We start from the raw sequence: 26,172 nt of genomic DNA, 5'->3' as shown, positions 1-26,172 counted from the left end.
AGTAATGGTGGTTCTTCGAGATGTGTCCCCATGGGTGCTCCACTACCCTCCCTCCTTCCCCTGCTTGGAGCCTTATACTCTAGCGGGTAGAGAAGGAATGGAGGAGCCGCATGCGCAGGAGCCCTTCAATTCCAACGACACTAGAGGGCGCCGTGGCACGGCAGAAATGGCTAGAAAAGTCTCCGGTCGCCGGCGCGAGGACGCACCAGCACCCACAGTGGAGCACCCACGGGGACACATCTCGAAGAACCACCGTTACTGCACAAAGTGAGTAACTTCTTCTTTCCCGCAGAGACCATCCAGTTTGATCAATATATATAGCAGAGGGGCAAAGGGTCATTTCACTGCACATCTAGTAATTTGATCTACGTCATCAAATGCCAACAGTGCCCCTCTACTATATATATTGGTCAAACTGGACGTTCTCTGCGGGAAAGCCTGGAATTCACATTACATACACAAATTCAATTCACATGCTAATGGACTCAATAGTGATTTAAATTGGTGGGGACTCTATCACTGAAGGTGCTAACAACTTTCTGAGTGGTATCCTTCCTGTCTTAGCATTCCATCTATTGACTTTGATCTTTATCTGCTTAGGTTTAGCACCCATTCTCCAGATACTTAAAGAAAAAACAGGAAAAGGGGTGGGGAGCGGGAGACAGAGCATCATTCTCTTCTCCCCCTTTCCCTTCTCCTATTTATTTCGAGTTTTCATATCCCCTACTCAGAACTCGGTCATCTGAAGAAGTGGGCTATGCTCACGAAAGCTCATGATACCATCTACATGTTTTGTTAGTCTATAAAGTGCTACCAGACCATTTGTTACTTTTTTCTGTAACAGACTAACTTGGCTACTCCTTAAAGCTCAAAAATAAATGAACATTTTTGGAAGTGGACCATACGTGAATTAACCTCTCTTTTCTGTACAGCAGGATTCAAATCTTGTCTTGCAGAACACAAGTGAGAAAGTATTGGATTTTATGCCCCTCTTTTGGTCTTACCACAGAAGAGCCACAAAAATGACCACAACCGGCAGCCTCTAGTCCAGGGAGCCCCAAGAGCAGTAGAGTAACATTTGTATGTTTATGTCATACCAAGATTGCAGTATAGCAGCATTTCTATGTGGGATTTAAACCTGCGTTGTTCCTGCCAGTATTAAGTTGGCTCAAACCAGTGATTTTAGTCCCACTGTTCTTTAAAAATAATGCTTAAAAGAAAATTCTTATGCACACACCTCCCATTCTGATGGGAAAAAAAACCTTTTTTTTCTGGACGTGCCGCTGTCGACAAGGAAGACTTTGTCGACCGGCGCAGGTAAACCTCAAGGCTTCCTTGTCCACAGCGGCGCATCCAGACTGCCCTGATCTGCCGACAAACAGCTGATCATCAGCTGGTCAGAAAAGCGCGGCAGCCATTTAAATTTAAATGAAGCCACGATTATTTAAATCGCGGCTTCATTTCCCTCTGCCAATCAACCTAATCTACATGGCTCCATCGACGGAGCCATGTAGTTTAGACATACCCTATGTGTCTAAGTCAGATGATTTGCAAATGTAAATCAGAAACTTTGTTTGCTTTCACACATACAGAATGGGAAGCGACTGTCTAGGAAGGAGTACGGCAGAAAGGGATCTAGGGGTTATAGTGGACCACAAGCTGAATATGAGTCAGCAGTGTGATGCCATTGCAAAAAAAGCCAACATGATTCTAGGATGCATTAACAGGTGTGTTGTGAGCAAGACACGAGAAGTCATTCTTCCGCTCTACTCTGAGCTGATTAGGCCTCAGTTGGAGTATTGTGTCCAGTTCTGGCCACCGCATTTCAAGAAGGATGTGGAGATATTGGAAAGGGTCCAGAGAAGAGCAAGAATGATTAAAGGTCTAGAGAACATGACCTATGAAAGAAGGCTGAAAGAATTGGGTTTGTTTCATTTAGAAAAGAGAAGATTGAGGGGGGACATGATAGCAGTTTTCAGGTATCTAAAAGGGTGTCATAAGGAGGAGGGAGAAAACTTGTTCATCTTGGCTCTGAGGATAGAACAAGAAACAATGGGCTTAAACTGCAGCAAGGGAGGTTTAGGTTGGACATTAGGAAAAAGTTCCTAACTGTCAGGGTGGTCAAACACTGAAATAAATTGCCCAGGGAGGTTGTGAAATCCCCATCTCTAGAGATATTTAAGAGCAGGTTAGATAAATATCTATCAGGGATGGTCTAGACAGTATTTGGTCCTGCCATGAGGGCAGGGGACTGGACTCGATGACCTCTCGAGGTCCCTTCCAGTCCTAGTATTCTATGATTCTATGATTCAGTCACACCACTGGATACCTGTGTAATTCTGTTCACTCAATGTGAGAGCAGAACAGACCAATCAGCTTCTGTAGTAGATTAAGCATGGGATCAGAAGCCAAGATATCCTAAATTGTAGTCCTCCTGGCTCTGCTGCTGATTTCCTGGGGAGCATTGAGCAAGTCCCTTTGACCTCTTTGGCCTTGTCAGCATCAAGGGAATTTTCTCTAGGACAGCTACATTAATACAGATATACCAGTTCGAATTTCCTTAATGTGGAGAATGTCTGTGTGTTTTACCTCCCAGTGTTGCTGAGGGCTAGTGACAGTACATTGAAGTAGGGATGTCAGTGGTTAACTGATAAGCATCACCCTTATTGGTGATTTAATTATTCTTAATAAGGTGCAATAACCCCAACAGCCTGTCTACCAGTTAATGCAGGCCTGTATGCAGAGGGGGTGCAAAAGATGCGAACACACCCCTTCATGTTCCCCCAAGTAAGCATGCTCTGGCTGACCGGGGGAAAACTGGGGCTGATTACCCTCTCCCCCAGCAGCGAGGTTTACCCTTACTGGGTGATGCTTACCAGTTAACCAGTGGTCCGGCCGGGCTGGAGCAGCGTACGACGCAGCAGGTCCAGCCCGACCAGAGCAGCCCCTCCCACAGCACCCAGCCTGGACCCACACCCCTCGTTAGCTGATTAAACAGGATTTTGCTTCTCTACTTTGTGTTGAGTGTTATCAATCTTCCTAATGCCACCTCTTGTTTTTTCTTTGGCCACAGAAGTATCTATCCCAGCTTGCAGAAGAGAGTTTGAAAATGAATGAAGAAGAGAGCCACCTGCCACAGGGTGATACGGGAATTGTCCCCCACTTTGAGAAGAAAAAGCTATGATGTCACTGAACTAGAAGAGCTGTAAATGAGTGAATGCTGACATTTCAGGGTTGATCTACATGATGAAATGATCAGTTTGCATTGTGCAGGAGGAAGGAAAGCACACGAAACAACATGTTCCATGCGTCTTTGCCCAAGGTGCCATTAAAACCCATAATGCCTGAAATAGTTTCCCACGGTGAAGCAATGCTGGAGTGTCTGTAACAAGCGCAGCTATTCTTTCTCCCACTCAGTGTGCTGGGAGCGGCTTCCTCTACTAACGCAGAATTCTCAGGGATTCGCAGATGCCACACGCTAGGTCAGGCCGAGAATTGAGAAGAGTTTAGTATCCTCCAGTGGAAATGATCGCAAAGGAAACGCCCTGAATTAAGCTCTTAACATGAAGATGGTTTAAGTCCCTTCACTCATTAGTATAGTGAACAATAGGCCTTGTTTAAGAGACCTAAAACCATTGTGCTAGTGCTGTTAGATGGCATAAAGCAGGGGTGGGGAACCTTTGTTCCGTCAAGGGCCACCGACCCACGGAAAAATCAGCTGGGGGCTGATTTTTTCACAAATGAGAAGCCGGAAAATCCTGACTGACGTGGCCCTTGACTATGAAGGAGAAAGATACTCCCCACATTCCCCTCCCACACCAGAGCCTACTGGGGCCCAGGCTAGTAGATTTTATGTGCTCCAGTCCCTCAATAGGCGCAGGCTCCTCAATGCTAGGAGGGGAGCCCTGAGCCTCAGGGGCTGGATCCAGACAAGCCAGGGGCCACATCCAGCCCCTTGAGGTTCCCCACCCCTGGAAAAGTAGCACCCAGTGGCATCAGGATATGTGCACCTAGGCTGGATGATGATAATCATCATGGATTTTTAATGTTTTGAGTGTTGTCCATCTATTCAAGGATGTACAAAGATAGAGGAAGTCACAGTCCCTCTCTCTAGTTCAGACTGAAAGTTAATTGTCTCCATTCTCCAGTGATTTATATCCCGTGGGCTGGATACTCCTTGGCAATTTCTGTGTTTGGAATATTCCTTGGGAAAATTCTAAAAGTGTGTCCACCTTGTGTCTTAGATTAAACTCACACACAAAGCTGTATAATGGCTACCCTTTTAGCTTATGTAACCCGTAGAATTCGTTTTCCATTCTCACCGGGGAGGGAGGGGGGGGGGGTTAAAACACATTTTTCTAATCTTGGCACTCTTCAATTTCCTGGTCTTTATGGAAATAAGCCAGACTCTTAATGTTATTTTAATAGATTTTTGTATTCATTCCCCTGAATTTTTATGGCACGGGTAAGAACTGTTCAGAGAATGCTGTACTGAGAACACAGGATGCGCCAGCAACTATAAATATTATTATATGGTATTGTTTGTACTCAGAGTTGTTGCTTAATATAATATAAAGTCCCACTGAAGTGTACTATTCTGGGTTAATTTCAATGGGCTTTGTGTAGCAAACTGAATATCTTCTAAAACTGCTGCCAGATTTGATCCTGGGATTATGCTTTTACAAAATGCACCACAAACCCTTTCACTTGCCAAGCAGTCTCCAAGCAAGTGATAGGAAACATTTTGAAATGTTTGAGATTTGGTTGAAAAATGGGAATAGGACAATTTGCAGATTTTTTCCCCCCACTCTTTGCTCTGCTCTGACATCAATTGGACGACTGACATCTCTGGCAATAGGACTTTGAGTACCTACATAACTTTTTCTCCAAAAAAGGCATATCCATCATAGAGAGCAGTATTATTGTTGCAAAATAATGCAAAATGGTCAGTCTGACAAAACTGCTCTCACCAACACACCTGTTCCATACCACCTGCACTAGCAGCCATATTCTTCTTTCTCTGAAAATTGTTTCATCGCAATATAATTTTTCCTAGTTGTATTGTGTTGTTTGGCAAGTTCCCTTTCAATTAGTTGGTGCTGGCATAGCATTTATTTCAACCAGAGTTGGGTGCAAGCTGAAACTTTGGATTCATTTTTCTCCAAAATTCGTGGAGTCTTTGGATCCCAGGTTTGGGCTTGGTGCATCACAGAGGGGGGAAAAAAGAGAAGATGCAATATTTAGGCATAATCTGAGCTTCAGGGATTTCAGGTATGACAGGATTTGGGCTCATCTTTTATTTAAAACATGGCTTTTATTCCTCACTTAACAGAAGAAAAAAAATATTGAAAAGCAAATTCTTCTTGCTACAAGATTTCTTATTGCATTTGGATGAGATTTGATGAGCAAAAAATTGTATTGCAAGGTGTAAAATCATGAAAAGTGAGGAAAATTCTCTCTAGTTATTGTCCAAGGCAGAGCTGTTAGGGTAGTGATGCACAGAGTGACTGCGAAGGATTACTCTCATTGCCTTAGCACAATATGGGTTTATGGGGTGGAGGGCAGATTCACCCCAGATGCAAGTGTAACTCACATCTATTGGGCGTGGTTCACTGCCCCATGTAGTGGTACTTAGACCACTTACAGAGAGAGAGAGAATTAGTTTGCTCTACAGCCCTAGTTAAGAAGTAGCTGGCTTTTCGCTCAAGCTGTAGAGGCTCATGCACTACACTTCCGAGGTCACAGGTTTGGTTCTACCTTTTGGTGTTACACAAGCATCTAATTTTTGTATCCCAGACCGTTCCGGAACTATTGCGCTCAGCTGGTGGTGGTAGATTTTTACATCACAAGGTGACGCTGAAAGTGGGTAGGAGGAAGGGGTTAAGAGTGCCCCAATCCCCTGCCTCTAGCAACTTCTCTCCAGCCATACTCAAGTATGAAGAACATCATTATTATCCTTCATTGCGGCAGCTCTGAGAGGCTCCGGCTCCATTGTTCTTAGCACTGTAACGAAAGCTTTCCCAAACCCCAAAGAGCTCATTATCATCATTCACTGTGAGAAACAACAGGGGGATGCAAACAAATGGGGAAAGCAGAAGGTGACAGGGAACCCATTCTGGTCAGCGGGGGTAGAACAACTAACACTGGATTGCCCATAAGCTCCTTGTCAGATTTAAATGATTCAACTTATTCCCCCAAATATCAAAGGGTATGTCTACACTGCCACCCTAGTTCGAACTAGGATGGCTAATGTAGGCATTCGAACTTGCAAATGAAGCCTGGGATTTAAATATCCCGGGCTTCATTTGCATCTTGTCGGGCGCTGCCATTTTTAAATCCCCGTTAGTGCGGACTCCGGTGCCCGCAGCTACACGCGGCACGGAGTAAGTAGTTCGGATTAGGCTCTCTAATTCGAACTGCCGGTACACCTCGTTCCACGTTCCACGAAGAGTAACGGTAGTTCGAATTAGAGAGCCTAATCCGAACTACCTACTCCGTGCCGCGTGTAGCTGCGGGCACCGGAGTCTGCACTAACGGGGATTTAAAAATGGCGGCGCCCAGCAAGATGCAAATGAAGCCCGGGATATTTAAATCCCAGGCTTCATTTGCAACTTCAAATGCTTACAGTAGCCACCCTAGTTCCAACTAGGGGGCTAGTGTAGACATACCCAAACACGAAGGCCCAGATTTTCTTTGATGCAGCCCACCTTGCAGCAGGTTGGTAGCAGTATGTTGCAGCCCCGTTCCCAGAGATCTTGCCTGAGGAAGAACACTTTAATTTCCAGCCAGGGCTCTAAAGGTTGGAGGCTTGATGGGCTGCCCAGGAACCAAACTGAACCAGCACAGCTCTCATCCAGCTGTGGGGACACCCCTTTAGATGTGGCATGTCCTACTCTGACAGCCTGCAAATCCAGGTTCCACTGGCAGAGCCCAAGAAGTGATTCTAGCCTAATTGCTGTCTGTGGGCCAAATGTTTGAGTCTCCAGAAAGGCATCCACAATAGTTGCTTACACATCTGCATTTGCACAAGCAGACAACTGCGAGCAGATTGAGGCATTTTCAGGGGGGACTACATAAAATACATAGCTGGAGTTGGCTTACCTTAAGCCAAGCTTGGCGCCGTCTTCACAGAGGGAGGCCGATTGGGGCAAATGCTCTCATCGGCTTCCCTTATTCCTCATGACTGTGAGGAGTGCCCGTGCCAACTGGAGCTGCCCTCGGCGATTGATTTAGCAGGCCTTATCTAGACTTGCTAAATCTAATGCCAGAAAATCGATCTCTGGCTCGGCAAATGAAGACGTGGCCTTAGTCTAACAATCTGTGCAATCAACTTTCAGTCCAACACAAATAGAGATCTGCAATGTAATTTCTTTCCATCAGAACAACCCATAACAACGATGCTGGTAGGCATTTAACTCCTAGACATCATTCTAATACCTATTCTGCTGAGAGACAGTGCACCTGTACAGGAAGCTATTTGTCTCTTTCAACTGCTGTAAAATATGCTGTTTCTCTTTTGACTAGCTATATTTAAAATCTAAGATGTAGTATTTTTCTAGTTGGCATAGTTCTTCAACAATTTACATTTCTGATGTATAGCACCAGGCCGTCTCAAGTCTAACCAAAAATTATTTATTATTATTTAAAGAAGAGCTTCCATGATATTTATGAATCATTTCAACATGTCTCAACCAAAGATTTCACAAAGGCTGCAGCCTTTCTGAACAGTGAATGTGTTTTTATCTGCTCATCTCAAATAGTCTTTAATGTCACGATGCAACTTGCTTTCTTCAAAGTAAATTTTTTTAAAAAAAATCTAAACTTTGCCCCCACAAGACTTGACACATTTTAATATTGGCTTGAACACTAAATTAGTGTCAGGCTGGTTATATTCAGGGTTTTTCTACTCTATCAAGGCTGTGATTTGTTTAATTATACTTGAACTGGACCAGATATACTATTTATTGAGCTTATAGAATCTTGTTAATTTAAGTTTTGGCTTGTAAACAATTGGAATTTGTTAGAACTTGTTGAATTATGTAGGAGGCGTCACCATTATTAACTGATCTGTGCAACTGATTGCAAAGTGTTTCAGATTGTGTTTCTTAAAAAGAATTTTAATAAAGAGAATTTTAGAGCATAACTAGTGGTTGGTGGCTGTGCCAATTTTTTCTCAATAAGGGAAAGGCCCATTCAACTAAATGAAATGTCAAGTTGGGGTGTGATGGGAATGGATTTGAAAGTGTGTGTGTGTGTGGGGGGGTGGAACTGAGTGTGTGTGTGGGGGGGGGGGGTGGAACTGATTACTACCGGTCAGATTCTGAGAAGTACTCATCTTGAAACTGACACCTTTTGGTTCTTTGTAATTATGACTGACACCATTCCTTAACCCTACCTTGCCCCTCCAAACACTGTCCCTCTATCTCCCATCCTACACTTCACCTCCAGACCTTCAGTGAGCTATCTACAGCTGGAGTCTCTTGAATGCCTCTCCTCAACCCATCCTGGATTCCCATCCACACTTTCTGAAACTGTTCTTCTAGTCAGCACTCAAGGCATCTACTCCACCTACATCCTGCTTGTTCCCTCTGCTGTGTTGATTACACTCATCTGCTTTGCCATCTCCTTCCTTGGCTTTCATGACACTGTCTTCCCTGGCTCTCCTGCTGCATCTCTTTGGTTGATCATACTCCCCTCTAGCATTTTCCCTATTGGTTCCTCAAGGAGCTATCACACCCTCTTCTTTCACTGACTAAACCCTTTCTCTGAGTAACTTCACCCACCAGAAATGGGATCCACATAGAAAAATGCTTAATGAAGAATTATAGACTCATAAGGTTGGAAGAGACCTCAGAAGGTCATCGAGTCCAACCCTCCTGCTAAAAGCAGGACCAATCCCAACTAAATCATCCCAGACATGACTTTGTCAAGCTATTACTTAAAAACCTCTAGGATGGAGAGTGTATCACCTCCCTAGATGACCCATTCCAGGGCTTCACCACCCTCCTTGTAAAATAATTTTTCCTAATATCCAACCTAGACCTCCCCCACTGCAACATGAGACCATTGCTCCTTGTTCTGTCATATGTCACCACTGAGAACAGCCTCTCTCCATCCTCTTTGGAACCCGCCTTCAGGTAGTTGAAGTCTGTTATCAAATTCCCCCCTCACTTCTCTCTCTTGGAGACTAATAAGCCCAAATTCCTCTCTCCAATGTGCCCACATCCTTTCTGTAATGGGGGCCCCAGAATTGGATGCAATTCTCATACTTAGTTTAAAGGTAAGTAACCATTCTTTACTATAGAGTTATAATACTATAGAGTTATAACTACAGTACTAAAGAGTTAAAGTAAACTGAAAGGACAAAAGCAATGGGGAAATCTATAAGTCTTACTGTATTTAACCTGTTCAAAGAATTGGGAAAACAGGACAAAGGAGTGGACTAGGATTGGAAGAAGAAAAAAACAGGAAAGGTAAGTTGAGAATGATTTCCCACCTGCTTTACAGTAAATGATTACACAAAGTTGTGATTGGAGATTCTATCTGACTGGGTTTGTGGTGGCAAAAGTTGATGATGTTCAAAGCCTATAGCTTGACTTTGAAATACAAACTCATGCTACAGAAACCAGATTTTCTTGTAGATAATATGTCTGGACTACCCCATTGTCCTGGTTATGGAGTAGCTTTTCAGAATATAACTACACATTAAAAATATACACTGGGTATATATTTTGGAACTGTATCGTGACATCATAAATGTGTATATTACCAATTTTATGGAATAGGCACGGTACCTTGTGGGAATTTAGGACAACCAGATATCCCAATTTTATAAGGACCATTCCAATACTCTGGGCTTTGTCTTCTATAGGTATGAAAGCGAGTGGCCATGCTGTGGAGCCAGGAAAAAGAATGTGAAAGCATTTGTCTGCACAGGAAGGTAGAGAGCATAATTAAAGAATGTATTATGATTCATACTATTACAATAACTAATAAAACTGTCTCCCATTTTACTGAAGGGGAAACTGAGGCACAATGTGACTAGCCCATGATCATGCTGTAAATCGGTGGCAATGCCAGGAATTAGAATTAAGGTTTACTCCCCAGTCCTTTGGCTTAACCTCTTTTAAATACAACTGGAGTTGTGACTGCAGCACAGGGGTAATACTCATTAAGTACAAACACTTTCAGTTCTTTTTTCTGGGATGGCTCCCAGCTGGTGGTTCGAATAAAGATTTTGAAAAAGAATTTTGACACTGGGTTAAAACATGATTCCTTTTGCTAACATTCTGGAGCATGCATCTCAGTGATTCGGTGGCTATTGCCATAGTTTAGGTGTGTTAACCATTTTGTTTTGAAAGTCGAGTTATTCAGTTCCACTCCCTTAATGCCTACGTGGCGGGAGTGCAATCCAACTTGTTTGCACCGTTGAAAATTCAGTCTTTATTTTGGCACTTTTCCAACACTGTTGGCTACGATGAAAGGGACATTAGCAAGTATGAGTGTGCACACAGAAACAAATGGCAGCTTTGCTTTAAAAGTAAGGCTAAAAAGACGATTGACTACATTTCTGCAGTCACCTAAGTGTTGTGATCTCATCTGATCATGTAAGCCAAGCAGGGCCAATCATGAAATGGGGGCTCTCCAAGGAAAGCCGAGAAGTCACCCTGGTGAATCAACAGCTCATGTGTTTCTCTCCAAGTCAGCATTGAATGAATGTTTGTTCCAAGGACAAGCTAGGCCAGCATGATCAAGCCAGGCGTGATCCTACAGTTCATGTCAGCACTTCCTAGTTGATATTGGTTCTCACACACCAAGGGACTATCTGTGTTGACTTAGACACTCAGGGTGTGTCTAGACTACAGGGTTTTGTGAACAAAAGTGGACTTTTGTCAACAAAACTATACCTGCATCTACACTGCCACTGAGTTCTGTTGACATAACATCGAGAGAACTCAGCAGTTTTGTCGACGGCTGTAAACCTCATTCTACGAGGAATAACGCCTTTTGTCGACAGAGTTCTGTTGACAGAAGGCATTATTGCATCTACACTGTCCTTTGCATCGACACTGGCTGTAGTCTAGACACTCTTTGTCGACAGAAGCTTTGTCGACAGTATCTGCCGGCAAAGCTTCTATCGACAAAAGCCTGTAGTCTAGACGTACACTCAAAGCCAGGATCCAAGTCAAGCTGAAGAAGTTTGAGCGAGTCTAGTTCTTCAACCTCTCTTTTGTACTTTATATATTTCTATATTTATTACTTCTGGGATTCTAGTTAGCTGTTTGGCAAGATCATTCAGGGAAGGATTGGGTTAGCCTAGAACAGGTGGGCACGACAGCCTCTGTAGGCTGCATCCAGCCCACCAACCCAGTGGATCCAGTCCATGTCCACCCTGCCGCTTCCCCACCCTCAGGCCAATTAAGACCTCGGGCTGGGGGGAAGCATGTGAAGTCTCCTCTCCCCACCATGGGCACATGGCATCAGAGGGAACCGCTGGCTGTTTTAAAACAGTTGGCGGTTCTCTCTAGCCACCGCATGTCCCTGGCAGGGAGGGGGCAGAGGGCGGGTGATTTCACGCACTCTCCCCGCCCCCAGGTCCTGATTGGGCTGGGCACAGGGGGAGTGCATGAAGTCTCCTTCTGCTGCAGTGCCTAGAGGGAACCACCAGCTGTTTTGAAACAGCTGGCGATTCTCTCTAGGCACCTAGGGCGGGGCACAAGACTTCACATGCTCCCCCACCCCAGGCCAATCAGGGTCTATGGGCAGAGAAGCACAAGAAGTTTCTGGCCCCACCCCTTCTACCAAAGGCCCCATCCCTTCCAGGGTGGCCCAGGGCCAGTTCAGAAATGTATGAAGTGGCCCCCTTTTAAAAATTATTGCCCAGCTCTGGCCTACAAGAACAGGTTTGCCTGCCGGTACCTTTGCCCACTCTTCCTTTTGTGACTCATTTGTTTCCCTGAATCTGTCAAGCACATGATTTCTAAACTTAGTCCTAATCTCAGACACCTCCTCCTGCCCCTGATCCCTGCATATGTGGAAGATATTGCTTCAGCATTCCAAAAATAAGGCAATAGAAGCCATGTAAAAACCTACCATGACAAGTAGACAAATCAATCAACATTTGAACGTTTCTGGTCTGTATTGTGATGTGATTCAGGAGATTCTCCTGGGCTACGTCTACACTGGCATGATTTTCCAAAAATGCTTTTAATGGAAAACTTTTTGGAAAAGCACGACTAGATTGGCAGGATGCTTTTCTGCAAAAGCACTTTTTGTGGAAAAGCATCCATGGCCAATCTAGACGCGCTTTTCTGCAAAAAAGCCCTGATCGCCATTTTCGCGATCAGGGCTTTTTTGCGGAAAACAAATCTGAGCTGTCTACACTGGCCCTTTTGGGCAAAAAGTCTTTCAGAAAAAGACTTTTGCCCGAACGGGAGCAGCATAGTTTTTCTGGAAAAGCACTGATGATTTTACAGGAGATCGTCAGTGCTTTTCCAGAAATTCAAGTGGCCAGTGTAGACAGGTGGCAAGTTTTTCTGGAAAAGCAGATGATTTTCTGGAAAAACTTGCCAGTCTAGACACAGCCCTGGAGTCTGACCAAGGAATTCAATCTAGAACATGGCGCACAAGAGAAATTGCTCTAGAATCTGGCATAAGGCTCAGGGGGGCGCCTGTGAGATGTAGGAACTGTTATATTCACCTGCTTTAATATTTTAGAGGCTTTAACCTTCATGACACTGTGCCAAGAAGGCTAATGGCATACTGGGCTGCATTAGTAGGAATACTGTCTAGTAGATGTAGATAAGTGATTATTCCCCTCTATTTAGCACTGGTGAGCCAACATCTGGAGTATTGCATCCTGTTTCCTCCTCCCCATCCTCAACACAGAAAGGATGTGGACATATTGGAGAGCATCCAGAGACTAAGGAGCTGGTTCACATGACTTCTGAGGAGAGGCTGAGGAAACTGGGTTTCTTTAGTCTGCAGAAGAGATGAGTGAGGGGGGATTTGATAGCAGCCTTCAACTGCCTACAGGGGGCTTCCAAAGAGGATGGAGAGAGGCTGTCCTCAGTGGTGGCCAATGGCAGAATGAGGAGCAGTGATTTAAAGTTGCGGGGGGGGGAGGCTTAGGTTGGATATTAGGAAAACTATTTCACTAGGAGGGTGGAGAAGCACTGGGATGGGTTCCCTAGGTTGCTGGTGAAATCTCTGTCCTTCGATGTTTTTAAGTCCCAGCTTGACAAAGCCCGGGCTGGGGTGATTTAGCTGGGACTGGTCCTGTGCTTCAAGCAGGGAGCTGGACTAGATGACCTACTGACGTTTCTTCCAACCCTAATCTATGATGTTATGACCCAGAGATCTCTTGAATAAATTCAGCAATTCTCCTTGATTACTAGTGGATAAGCCCCATGATGCAAAATTTCTGGAGCCAAGTTCAAGCGGTTACTATTAGCAATAACTGGATGGTTTGCTTTGTTTTTGTTTGTTTGTTTGTTTGTTCAGACCCGTATGCTATATTTTTGAAGTTGGCATCCCAAAGAGCGAGGCTTATCAACATCCACTCATTCCGGCTGCAAGGAACAAGATTGTTCTATTGTGCAAATCTGGACTGAAAGTTAGCCAGGTAATCTAACACTTTTGGCAATACTAGTTAACCGTTGGTACCCTGCTGATGTCCACTTTGGATAATTACATGCTGTGTCCTGAAAAGCCCTCTGCACTTTCTTTAGGATTGTGTATTCTTCACTTTCCAGCCTAAACTCTTAAACAGCTGGAATCCTTTATACTAGATGTGGCTTTGTGGGTGAAGTATTTCTCTCTTGGTCCAGACTACATGCCTCTGCCGACAGAGGCATGTAAACTAGGCGACTCAACATAGTCAAAGAAGCCAGGATTTAAATATTCCCGGCTTCATTAAAATAAACATGGCCACCACACTGTGCCGGCTGAGCTGATCATTGGCACAGTGCGCGAGTCAAGGCACAGATTGGTCGACAGGGGAAGCCTTTGTCGACTGCTCTCTTATGCCTTGTGAAATGAGGTTTACAGGAGCGGTCAACAAACGCTTCCCCTGTCGACCGATCCATGTCTTGACTCGTGCTGTGCCGACAATCAGCTGAGCCAGCACAGCGCGGCAGCCATGTTTATTTTAATGAAGCCGGGGATATTTAAATCCCGGCTTCTTTGACTATGTCAGGTAGCCTAGTTTACATGCCTCTGTCGGCAGAGGCATGTAGTCTAGACATACCCTCTGTGTGTATAAGTATATGCATGAGTTTTATAGCTACTTTGTAAACCAAGACTGCATTCCCACAGAGCTCACAGTCATCAGTCTAGATTGACCTAACATTCCTGAAGACTAAAATCACAAATGTCTACCAGCTGAGCTTAAAACACATTTTCTTTTGTGTGTGTGTCAGGACAAGGTTATACTGAGGCACTGGAGATTGATCTTCCGGTGTTTGATTTAGCAGGTCTTGTTAAGACCCGCTAAATCAAATGCTAAGGGTGCTTCCGGTCAGCGCCGATACTCCTCACGGTCTCAAGGAATAAGTGAAGTTGACAGGAGTGTTTGCTCCCATCAGCCTCCCACTGTGAAGACAGCATCAAGCTTGGCTTAAGGTAGGCTGACTCCAGCTACATTATTTACGTAGATAGAGTCATGTACCTTAAGCTGACCTTCTGGGTGTAGTGTAAACCTGGCCTCAGTAATATCACAGCACCAAGTAATCCAGAACCAACACCTCAACATCGTGTTCAATAAGTCTCCCCTGACGTTAGATTAGAACATTAGGGAGCTGCTCCAGAAATGAGGAAGCGCTAATGACTTCTCAGGAAGGGCTGGTATTTACTGCAAACATCAACGTTCTAATCACCTCATGCTTGGAAGAGTCTGATTTCTCCTTACCCAGCTTTGCTTGGTGTTGATCACTGAGTCTGTCCTGTGTATTGGCCCTTCTGCTCTGGAGAGTGCCTTGCACACATGCTGTAGTGAAAAGAATGACAGCATTTAGATAGGTCTTTGTATCTGCCAAATGCCATACGAGCATTCCCTGATTGTGGGTGAAAACAGGAGAGCAGCAGAGAAACTGCTAAAACCATGAGTAAGTCGTATCAATTATGCTCTGCTTCAGAATGCTATCTAAGCACAAAGGATTGGTTGGTATTCATGGTGTTTGCTAAACAAGGTACTGACACACTGTCATAAGGAGAGCATGTGTTGTTATATCAGTCAAGGGCATATTGCCGACGGAGTTGGACTCTAAATAGTCTTTGCTAAACAATGCTCTCAAGGATCCTGATGAAAAATGCAGCCATCTCTGTGCAAAGTGGGTGGGGGGGATTATATATATTGTGCAGTGGTTAAGGTATGGGAAGTCGGAGTTTTCGGTCTTAGTGCTAGCTCTGCCACAAAACTTATTCCCAGCACTACCAGGGACCTGCTGTGGGACCTTGGCTGAAGACACATCGCCACTCTGTGCCTCAGTTTCCCCATCTGTAAAATGATGCTAGAATGGCTCTTCAAAAGGTTGGCACAAAGCTTGGTTCATTACACTCTTCAGATAGGCAGTGCTATGGAAGAGTGAGGCTTGATTTTATCTATCACAGGTTGTGGTGATTTTTAAAGGACAAATACCATCTTCCTTTTTCTGGGATGTTTATGTACTTCCAGTCTTTTTTTTTTAAAAAAAAGTGCCCGGTACTCTAGGGGAAAAGTTGTTGAGCTCTGATTGGAGGTGCTGGTACTGTGTCTGGAGGTGTTGGTACTGCGTACCCGGCAGTACTGTCACAAAAAAAGCACTGTTACTTCAGCCAGCACCTGGATCAGGAGCTATCTGCAATGCCACATGAGTCACGTACTGATAAATGTAACCCTTGTGTATATTAGTATTTGTTTAGGAAAGCAACCATCAGTGATAAGAATGCTGGGAAGCAGAAGGTAGGCAGGGTTGAGGTGTTCTTGTTGTACTATCTCGAACAAGCTGTTCTTAGTGGAATTAGTTGACATATTGGTATAAATGCCTACACCCTGGCCACATCAGCACTCCTACCATTGCTAACAGTGGTGGAGCTACAATAGTATAGCATTGCCGTTAGATCTGATGGGCAGGAAAAAAAAATCCCAGATGAAATCCTAGCCCTGTTGAAGTCCATGGCAAAGTCGAGCCAAGGTTTGCTTGAAATGGATCTTCTTGTCCACATTGCATGGCGTAAGCTGCCTGACTTCACTGGAGCAACGCTGATTCACTGGCCCCTAGTCATTTAAAATGTGTGACATTAGCCAGCAGCCTAAGATACTCATAGATGGATGGAACATGAGCCAACCCCCATAACTCTCTCCATCTGTCTCCCTCCTCCTCTGCTTTCTCCTTTATTAATGGCTCGCTGCTGAGGTGTGGAATTAGGACATGTGGGTGATTAGGAGGGGAGTTGTACTGAACAAACAAGGCTCAAGAGGCTCGTGTTAGAATTTGTCTGCACACTAGAAACATGCTGGTTTAACGTAGAGCAGCGATGGACCACCTGGGCTAGCGAGTGGCCGCACAACTGTTGTAACCAAGATGGTCTCCCAGGGTAGAGTAGTTTTGCTACCTGCACTGGCATACCTAGACTCTGTGGGGTGTGCTGATGGAAACCTAACAGTGCTTGACTGGATGCAGAGGGAGAGCGCACGGCTGTCCCAGCCAGTGTTGTGTGCAATCACCGTGCACCTCACTTCAGGCGCCCTTGCTTTACACAAGTATCACTTTAGTAACACCAATAGGAAAAAACCAACATGAACAGAAACCAGTGGAATCTGGCCAGCCTACGCATGGGCAATGATAAACTGTTCCATCACATGGTACCCCAGATGGGCTCCATGTAGGGTGAGATTTGGGTGCTGTAGGGTGAGATTTGGGTGCTGTAGGGTGAGATTTGTAGCAAATGACACTGGTGTGAAAAACTATATGAACAGAATTATTTCAACTTCAGCCAGGCTTATTCTGGCTGACTGTAAAGCCTTTAGGAACAGGTTTTAGCTAACCTGAAATAAGTGACTTTTATCTGGAATAAGAGTTTCATCCTAGGGATATAGAACATGGGACTGGAAGGGACCTTCTGAGTCATTGAGTCTAATCCCCTGCGATCATAGGCAACTCCAACATCTAGTCCCATTCACAAATTTATCAAAGTCCATATTAAAAACAAATTAGTTGTCTTGCCTCTCATTCCTTTGACAGCTAACGACCTTCTCCTAATTTTCAAGGCTAAATTTATTCACAGCTAGTTTACACCCATTTAACTCCCATCTGCTCACACCCATTTAACTAAGTCAGTTTCACTAAACTTGGGCAAACTTGTATGTAGACGATCTGGCTGAAGCTTTTCACACGGGAGATCTCTGCAAAGCTCATTTTGTTAAACCTGTAAACAATTGGCAGGACTGGAGCATTCCTGGGCTAGCTTTCTTGTAGATGGGATTGCAGTAGCAGCAGCATGACCTTTAATTGGTATGGAGCTTATCTAACTGATTTATTCCCAAAGGCTTGGAGACCTCCACTCCTCCTAATTAGCAGATCTCTCCCCCTCTGTCCTCAGACTTGCTTTAACACAACTCTCTTCATTTATTCTGCCTTCCGCAAGCCGTGTGGGTGTATCTTTAGAGGACACAGAAAAGCCTGCTTTGTTTACAGGTTTCTTCTTGACTGGGTGGTGACTGCACTGCCGGTTGGGCTGCTCTGGTTTATCTTTGGCAGATAGCAACACGCTGATGGCAGCAAACGTTCACCTTGAACCAGGGGTGTTGCAAAACGGTGCTTTGTACACCTGTGACGGGAACTACGGAAACCAGATAATGGCTGCGACATTAAAATCAGCCTCCCCAAGTGCTAGAGGGAATATGCACTAGATATTCTCGGTCCCTCTGGGCATGTTGGCAGGCCAGTGTGGGTGGGTAGAGAACATGCACTGCCTTGCAGTGAATAAGGAGAAGGCATTTAGTCTTAGAGTGTTGCCAGTCTGCTGCCTTTCACCAGTGCTCCATTCGCTTTATCTTTTGGAAAACAAAGAAACATGCACTGGCTGAGTTTCTAATCTCTGAATCTGCCTGGTCTCTCTCTTGCCTCCCTGTACTGTATCCATAGATACACTACATAATCAGGGCCAGATTAACTCTTCTGGGGGTTCAGAGCTAGTAGATTTTATGGAGGCCAATAGGATCTGAAGTGGGGCCAAAAATGAGGGATGGAGCTGCCAGGGAATATGCTGGGGGTAGGGGTACGGGTCAGGGAGGGTACAGAGTAAGGGTGGGAGGTAGTATACAGGAGCAGGCTGGGATGAGAGGTCTAGGCATGAGGAAGGTGCAGGAGCAGTCTGGGAGTTGGGGCGGGCAAGGTCTGGGTGGGAGGTAAGGTGCAGAAAGACTCATGTTGAATTCAGTGGGTTTTTGATCAGGCCCGTATAGCCCCTCCCCATCCCACACTATTGAAGTTCCTATTCAAAATGCCACTAAATCCCACCAACGTCTGTTGGAAAGGAGAGCCCTGAGCTTTGCCAGAACATGGTGAATGACGTGGGAATAGAAGAACTTTGCACATTGAGCAAAGAAAAACAAAGTGACAGAAAAAAGCCGTAGACTAGGGATGCAAGATTTTAACCATTTAACCAATAAGCTGATGCTTATCAGTTTCTGTTAATGGTTAAACTCAGCTGCCAGAACCTCACTGGCAATGGGGCCAGCAGCCGGAATCGCATTAGCAACTGGGAGACCACAGCGGTGGGGCCAGCTGCAGTGGTGGGGCCAGAACCTCACTGGTAGTAGGGCTGGCTGTCGGGAACCCAGGAGAGGAGTGGAGCCGTGTTGAGGGATGGCACCTGAGAGCCCGCAGTGGGGGAGTCCTGTCCAGGACTCTTCGTGTAACCAATAGAATTTTGATCAGTTACACAGTTAATATTTATATATTTTTAGCATCCCTACAGTGAACACATGAAAATATCAAGTCGTCCCATGGCACCTTAAGAGACTAACAAAAATATATAGTATCATGAGCTTTTGTGGCCAAACCCCACTTCTTCAGATGATGATCAAATGGTTTTGCCACGAAAGCTCATGATACTATATATTTTTGTTAGTCTCTAAGGCTACGTCTACACAGTCTGTGTACTCACACCCTGGCTTGCCTGCATGTGGGCACATGCTAGTCAAGCCGGTTTCCAAGAATCCACACTGCTCCACATACACCATAAAGTTGCAGCTACATGTTTGGTGCTAGGATTTCTAGGGGCACATCCTAGTGCTCTCAATGCCTCCCCAGCTGGAGCTGTTGTAGGATTTGTTTCGTGGTGTTTTGTGAGAGAACCTGTCTGTTCTCAGACGCTGGTTCGGATGTGGTCTTAGCCCGCCAACGCATTGGGCTGAGGGAAAAGGTACTTACTCCCTTGTTCTGCAGGCCTTTGTCAACCACAGAGACAGGTTAATGACTACTTAATGTCAGATGTACAGGTAGGGTTGCCAGATAGTTTCACAAAAAATACCGAACATGGTGGGAAAAACATTGGCTGAGCAAAAAAACCACAGGACTAAAGTTGTTGCGAAAAAAAAACCCAACAACAACCACCTCACCAAAAAAAAGGGTCACGGTGACTTTACATCCCCACACTCCCCCAGCCCCCACCAGACACAGCAGAGGAAGAATGTCCATTTTTTTCTGGGGTTTTTTACCGGACAGAAGCCGCGAATACCGGACTGTCCTGGCCAATACCGGACACCTGGCAACCCTATGTACAGGAGAGGTGCATGACACCAGAATGTGAGGAAATCTTGCATTTATCTGTTGAGACCAGAAAGGGCATTACTCCCTTCTAGTTACAGGTGCACCTGAGGGCTGTGAGGTGGCTGATGGAGGATGTTGGGAACAAAAGCTTAGCACAGCACGCAGCAATCCTGCGGTGTAGACATACCCTTGGGGTAAATGATTGTAAGCAGACACAGCTTTTTGATGTCTTTGAAGCTTACACCAGCATGGATTTGGGGCCTGTGTATCTTCAACAAAGGCTTCCCCCGAAACACAAATTAGTCACTTTTTCCAAATATAAGGACACATAGTCAGACTTGCTATATACTCAGACTCATTAAATAACTTTATAAGAGCTCCTTGAGCCTTTGAATCCCTTCCTTCCTGTGGGAGATTTCCTACTATTTAGGACCAGTGCCTCTCAAGAACACTGAGTAACCAAGAGACATTCTTCCCAGCAGGCTGAGTGGGATGGTAAGACTGGGAGCTTTTACACTTTAAAGATTAGCACTGAAATGTCAGGCCAAACTAGGCTTCTAATACAATCTCGTCCCATAGTTTTCAGCATGGCACTCCTGTCTAGAATACCCTGTACACAACAGCTGCCATTTTTGTATGTCAGAGTGTAGGTATGGCTGCAAAGATCAAAGACAGGATTGCTACCCTCAAGCATTCAAAAATAATGAGTCATGAGACTGACTTAAAATCGTGAGATTTTTTTTAAAAAAATCACATTTGGTGGTCATTTGCCTTCCAGTTCTGGAGCCCTCCACGTGCACGTTTTGCACATTTTCAACCACAACCTCGAGGGCTAGGAATGTATTTTGTTTTTAAAGGAAAGCTGAGATTTTCTTGCATTCTCTGTTGGTTCAAGGAGCTGGAGCTGTAAGATATACACTAAAAATCATGAGACTTTCAATAAAATCAGGAGAGCTGTCAACACTACAAAGATAGTCATCTATCTGGCAAGGTGGGCACTCGGGACTGCAGGGAGCTGCAAGCGGCTGGCCTGTGTAGCTACTTCTCACGGGGGAGGAGGGATTTTTCAGGTCCCTGAGACATAGCTATACCGATGTAAGTTCTTCATGTAGACCAGTTCATAATATTTAAATACAAATAACGTAATTGGCCAGTACTAGCTTTAAGGAGCCCACCTCCTGCTGCCAGCCTTCCACATAACTTCAAGGTGCTCATCACTCAGCCAGCAAACTTCCTGCTCTCATTTCCACCTTACAGCCCTGCTAGTGGACTGTGCCTTTAATGGGGCTACTAGTAACCTACCCCAGGAAGCGCAGCTGGGAGGATCCAGGTGTGGTGTAGCTAGAGTGATACTTGACCAAGCTGCAACACCAGCCTGTTCCTTGTAACCTCCTTATGGGGGTTTGATTCCAAACCCAGTATGTTACACCCCCTCCATACACACTCCCCCCACCACAGATACTATTAGCACCTCCTCCTACTATTAGCTTCATGCTGCCTTTCACGCAGCCCCTTGAGAGAATAGCATATTCCTCACACTCCCAGAAGAAACACCCATGCAGCTGGGTTTGCAGATCAGCCTCCTCTGTGTTCCCCTATATGCTGCTTTTTACCATGTCCTGGGTACAGCTCAAGTGTCCCGACCTGGACTTAGGCAGAACCAAACCCCGACGGTGTTTTATGTAAATAGATTCTGCAGCATTCCAGGATTTTGGGGGATGAAAAGCGCCGTATAATGGAGTAAATCATTAGCATTAGGAATACTCCTTTGCAATTATCGAGCACCTTCTCATCCGAGGATGTCAAAGCCCTTTGCAAGCATCAGCTAATTAAGCCCCATGGCACCATTCAAAATATGGGATCATCCCCATTTAGCAGAGGGGGGCCAAGAGAGGGAAGAGGGGAAGTGACTTGCCTGAGGTTGCACAGTGGGAGAGGTGTGAACAAAGGCCAGAACATCTGGTGCCAGGTTCTAAATATTAGGCCTAGAGTTGCCAGGTGTCCGGTTTTGAACTGGACAGTCCGGTATTTGAGCTTTCTGTCCGGGAAACAAATTGAGAAAATACCGGACATATAAATGTCTGGTATTTTCTAATTAATTTTGTATTATTATCATGAGTATCAGTACGTAGTTGTGTACTGCCTGGCTGGTAGACATGCTCACACTGTGAACGTATCTACCAGCCAGACAGTATACAATTATGCAGTAGAGAGGAGGGGCAGGGCAGGAGCGGAATAGAATCCCCAAGGCCAGACTCTCCCGTGCACCCCGCCGGGACCGTGCACGGGACGTGCAGTGCACTGAGATCTGCGTGCGCCCGGGCCAGCCCCACTCCCCGTCAGCCAGTTCACTCATCACCCGGCCAGCCCTGCTCCCCAGAGGCTGGTTCCCCCCCAGCCAGCCCCGCTCCTTCCAACCTCCTCCCAGCCTGCCCTACTTCCCGGTGGCTGGTTCCCTCCCCTACCCCCCATCTCCTCCGGCATGCCCTACTCCTCCCAACCCTCTCCTGGCCAACCCTGCTCCCACCCCGGCTGGTCCCCCCATCTGAGATCAAGTGTGTCCGGTATTTTTTTTAAACCATCTGGTAACCCTACCTAAGCACACCCCTCAAGATATTACAACTGGTTTATTGTTTGCACCTGTGGGGTGGGACTGGAGTGCAGGGCCAGATTAAGCCCTCTGATTTTCTGGCAGTGCAGCACAGACAGTGCACGTTCTATTCTCAGGATCAGCACAGCCCCAAGAGTTGCTCTAGCTTCCAACAGCCTTGCATTGTCTAGGGGCCGTGCCGCAGCTCAGAATCACTGGAGAGCAGAGTACGATAGTCATTCCTGGTGCCCTCATGATCCTTCCAAACTTTGGCTATACTGGAGGCTGCTGGGTGGGGGAGGGTAGGACAGGTGTTCTAGGCTGGGGAAATCTCCAAGCCTGTCCCTTCGTTATCATCCTATGCCACATGAGTGGGTAAAGGGGCCATGACTGGTGCCTGAATCTGGTCAAATGTATCCCCAGAAAAGGCTTTGTTGTATCAGAGTGCTAAGCTGCATCAAGCTGGTCAGTCTCTTGGCAGAGCTACTGGATTTCGGGGTGGGGTGGGGTGAGGGCAGGAAGTCGGCTTTAAAACCGATGGCATGAGGGTGACCTCATTGGAAGAACAATCTTGAAAGCAGCATTTGTAGACAAAAAAAATCCTGCTTCACCTGATTTCCCACTCCTCCTTCTCTTTCTCCTCCATACCCTTAGAGTATGCTTCAAAGTGCGGCTCTTCATCACTTCAAAGTGTTGCTACAGCAGCAGGGAAGGACGTACTAGTCTGGGCCTGCCAGGAGCTTAGAAATGCAGTTCTAAACGTCAAACGATTTTGCTGTGCTAGCCAGCTGGGCTTGAGGGAGCGGTGTTATCTGCCAAAAACCTATGTTTGAGGTTGCAAACTTGCAACACTAAGTTTGAGAATTCAATCACTGGCATGCTGATAAATTCAGCGTCTTTCATTACATTGTCTCGCCTATAAACTGTCAGTACACGTCTGGGATGCTGAAGAGAGAGACAAAAGGACACAGGGAAGGAGGTGCAGTAAAGAGAGATTGAAGAGGAAGAAATTGAGGAGAGCAAAAAAGACAAATAAGGTGGGGAAGAGGGGAAAGACAGGAAGGCCTGAAAATAGAAATAAAACAGAGCAGGCTCTTCTGCCATCTACAGAACTCGGAATGTCAATCCCCCATGTCCCAGTTAATTGGCTGGTATAAAATACCCTTATGGGTGAACTATGGAGCAACTTTAAAAGTGACCTGCAAAAAGATTTTGAAAATGTAATAATGTATTTAAAAAAGGACAGAAAGCTATTTTCCCCACAATAACACTGTATTTATCTGTGGTTTTGCTGTAGACCTATCAGGAATATCATGTTCTGTCTTGCCTAGTTTTGCAGGAGGACTTGGTAGGTCTCAGTCAGATGTACATTGGGATTTTTCTTTCATCTTAAATTAAGTCATGTATGTATGTGGTAAATTTTAACCCAGGTTTTCTTTTTCCCATATATTCATTAGGCATTGAGGTTAGATATCTGTTAAAACCAAACACACCTACATTTTAAACATTTTGTCTTCAAAATCCCTCTCCATCTCAGTTCAGCTTCCAGGCTCCTGTCATTGTGATGACTGCCATGTTGGGAAATGAACTGGGAACCTTCAGACACAAAAGCATCGTTTCAAATATGGAAGCAATAGAGCTAAAGAGCTCAAGTCGAGAGCTGTAACGGCCCTGTTTACTTTGTGGATCAGACACAAAAGTGGGGCATGTAACTGACACCCGTCAACAGGCTATATCATGATTTCTCCAGTTCACCACAGAGACTTCCAGTGTAAATAAAGCGTACATTTCTAAAGTAATGCAAAAAACACAAAGAAAACCTACCCCTTCATCGCTCTCCTTTTTTTTAAATTAGAATACTGTGTGATAATACCTACAATTAAAGAAAACAAGGACACAACCCCGTGGGAAAAAAATAAATGCTTGTTTTAAAGGTTCATCTATTCTGTCCTCCCTCTTAGAAGTTCAAAGTGCTGCCTTGCCAGTCAGCAAGAATCATTTCTCAGAGAACATGAGGCTAAAAAGCCAGATAGGGAAAACCACATGTATTCAAAACAAAAATCTGTGTAAGGTGATCATTGTTGTTTCTATTGTAAGACTGTTATAAGAATCCTAGCACACAATCTCTGTCTCTAGGCATTCACTGAGAAGTTTGTTTTGGGGTATAGGCATTGCATGCTATGATCATCTGAAGAAGTGGACTGTGCCCACGAAAGCTCATGATACCATCTACATGTTTTGTTAGTCTTTAACGTGCTACCAGACTATTTGTTGTTTTTAAAGTTTATCCTGTACAGACTAACTCGGCTACTCCTCTGAAGCAAAAAAACTGTATCCGCCTCAGTGTTACCAACTTTCATGAATTCATTGCAAGTCTCACAATACTTGGTGTTATTCTTGAAACCTCACTTTCTGGAATCAAGTAATGGCAGAGGAGAATCTCTTGAAAAGCTTTAAAGCATGACCAGAGTGCATCCTAGGCTAGGTCTACACTAGGGGATAAGTTCGAATTAAAATACTGAACTCCAGCTACCTTAGTTGCATAGCTTGAGTCGAGGTATCTTAAATCGAATTTTGGTGCTGTCCACACTGAGGGAGGTTGACAAGAGCACACTCTCCCTTCAACTTCCCTTATGCCTTGTAGGAGCAGGACTACCGGCATCAGTGGAAATGCCCTCTCTCTTGCGACTGCTTTGATCTTCTCTGTAGTATAGGCAAGACCCTAGAGATTAACAATCCAGGTGGTACATAAAAAGAATCCCAACTATATTATCGTTTAAAGAAACCCTCATTGCGTGCAAGCTGTCATCATGGTTTCTTCAGTGCCTGCCATAGGTAATACTGCTGTCTCGACCACCACAACTTTTTAATTCCCAATTTGGGGGTTCCAGAAAGCAGTCAGAAGCTTTCAGGATTGTTTGTCACAGATAGGATTTGTCCTATAAAATATTGTTTTACAGAAGTTTTCCCCATAATCAGGCCAATCCTAAGAATGTTTATGATTCTGTCACTACATATGTCTAGTGTAGTAGAGAATGGATTTTAAACTACTTGGTAAATGTATGTTGTTTAAACAATTTTTATTGTATTATACAGGATATAAATTTGACTCTCATTATTACCAATTTCAAAATGTTCCTCATAATATTGTGTGCTTGACCTATTTTGTTCCTGCGATCATATCATAGCTGTGGCTACTCCCATCATTCTCCCTGTAATAAGCAACCAAACCTGTTCACAGTATTTAGATGACAAAGGCGACTTTTGTTTTTTACTAATCTGTCAAGCACTTAACATTTGGTATGACTGTCAGATCAGATGGTTTTCTAGACAGGAAGATACTTTATCATTGTTCTTGTTGTTGATTACAGTATCTACCTCATTTCATTTCCAAACAGATCAAACTGAATTTTTTTGGAATGAATACAATCCCAGAATGTCAATGCTTTACTGTACTAATGAGGTGAAAAGGTACAGCAATAAGGAAATATTCTGTAACAGTTGCCCATAGAAATGCAGAAATATGATCTTAGATACAAAACAGCTATAATAGGCACATGATTTACTGATTACACATCCTGTCATCTGGTAGCTCCTCTGCCAGTCACATTAATTTTATAATAATAAGGAAATAACTCAACTAGTAATTATACATGACTCCTAGAAAACTCCTCCTGCAATAATCTAGAGGAAAAGAATAAGTATCACAAGACAAAGATGATATTCCATGTCATTGGGATTTGCTTTTGACTGAATTCACTCTTTGGAATTCTTTGTAGTCTAATTGGATCACTCAGTTTTTCCTATATAGATTATAATATGTAGAAC

General features: G+C 44.7%; 1 protein-coding gene and 1 long non-coding RNA gene across 4 annotated transcripts in view; both read left to right on the top strand.

Annotated features, from left to right (window-relative positions):
* The window catches only part of RBM20 (RNA binding motif protein 20), a 186,412-nt gene extending 182,076 nt beyond the window's left edge, over positions 1 to 4,336 (top strand). For all 3 annotated transcript variants that reach the window (XM_075935489.2, XM_075935485.2, XM_075935488.2), the window contains exon 14: positions 3,074 to 4,336. In XM_075935489.2, coding sequence (XP_075791604.2) covers positions 3,074 to 3,184 — 111 coding nt within the window. In that variant the 3' untranslated portion in view covers positions 3,185 to 4,336. The remainder of the gene's footprint in view (positions 1 to 3,073) is intronic.
* Positions 4,337 to 6,566: 2,230 nt separating this feature from the next.
* On the top strand, positions 6,567 to 13,628 carry LOC142830458 (uncharacterized). Its single transcript, XR_012905719.2, has 3 exons — positions 6,567 to 7,403; positions 9,872 to 9,940; positions 13,504 to 13,628. It is a non-coding gene; the product is annotated as an uncharacterized LOC142830458 (long non-coding RNA).
* The last annotated feature ends 12,544 nt before the right edge of the window (positions 13,629 to 26,172 follow it).

Source organism: Pelodiscus sinensis, chromosome 8, assembly GCF_052426305.1.
Source record: "Pelodiscus sinensis isolate ZL-2025 chromosome 8, ASM5242630v1, whole genome shotgun sequence".
Lineage (NCBI taxonomy): Eukaryota > Metazoa > Chordata > Testudines > Trionychidae > Pelodiscus > Pelodiscus sinensis.
This window is presented reverse-complemented; position numbering and strand designations above follow the sequence as displayed.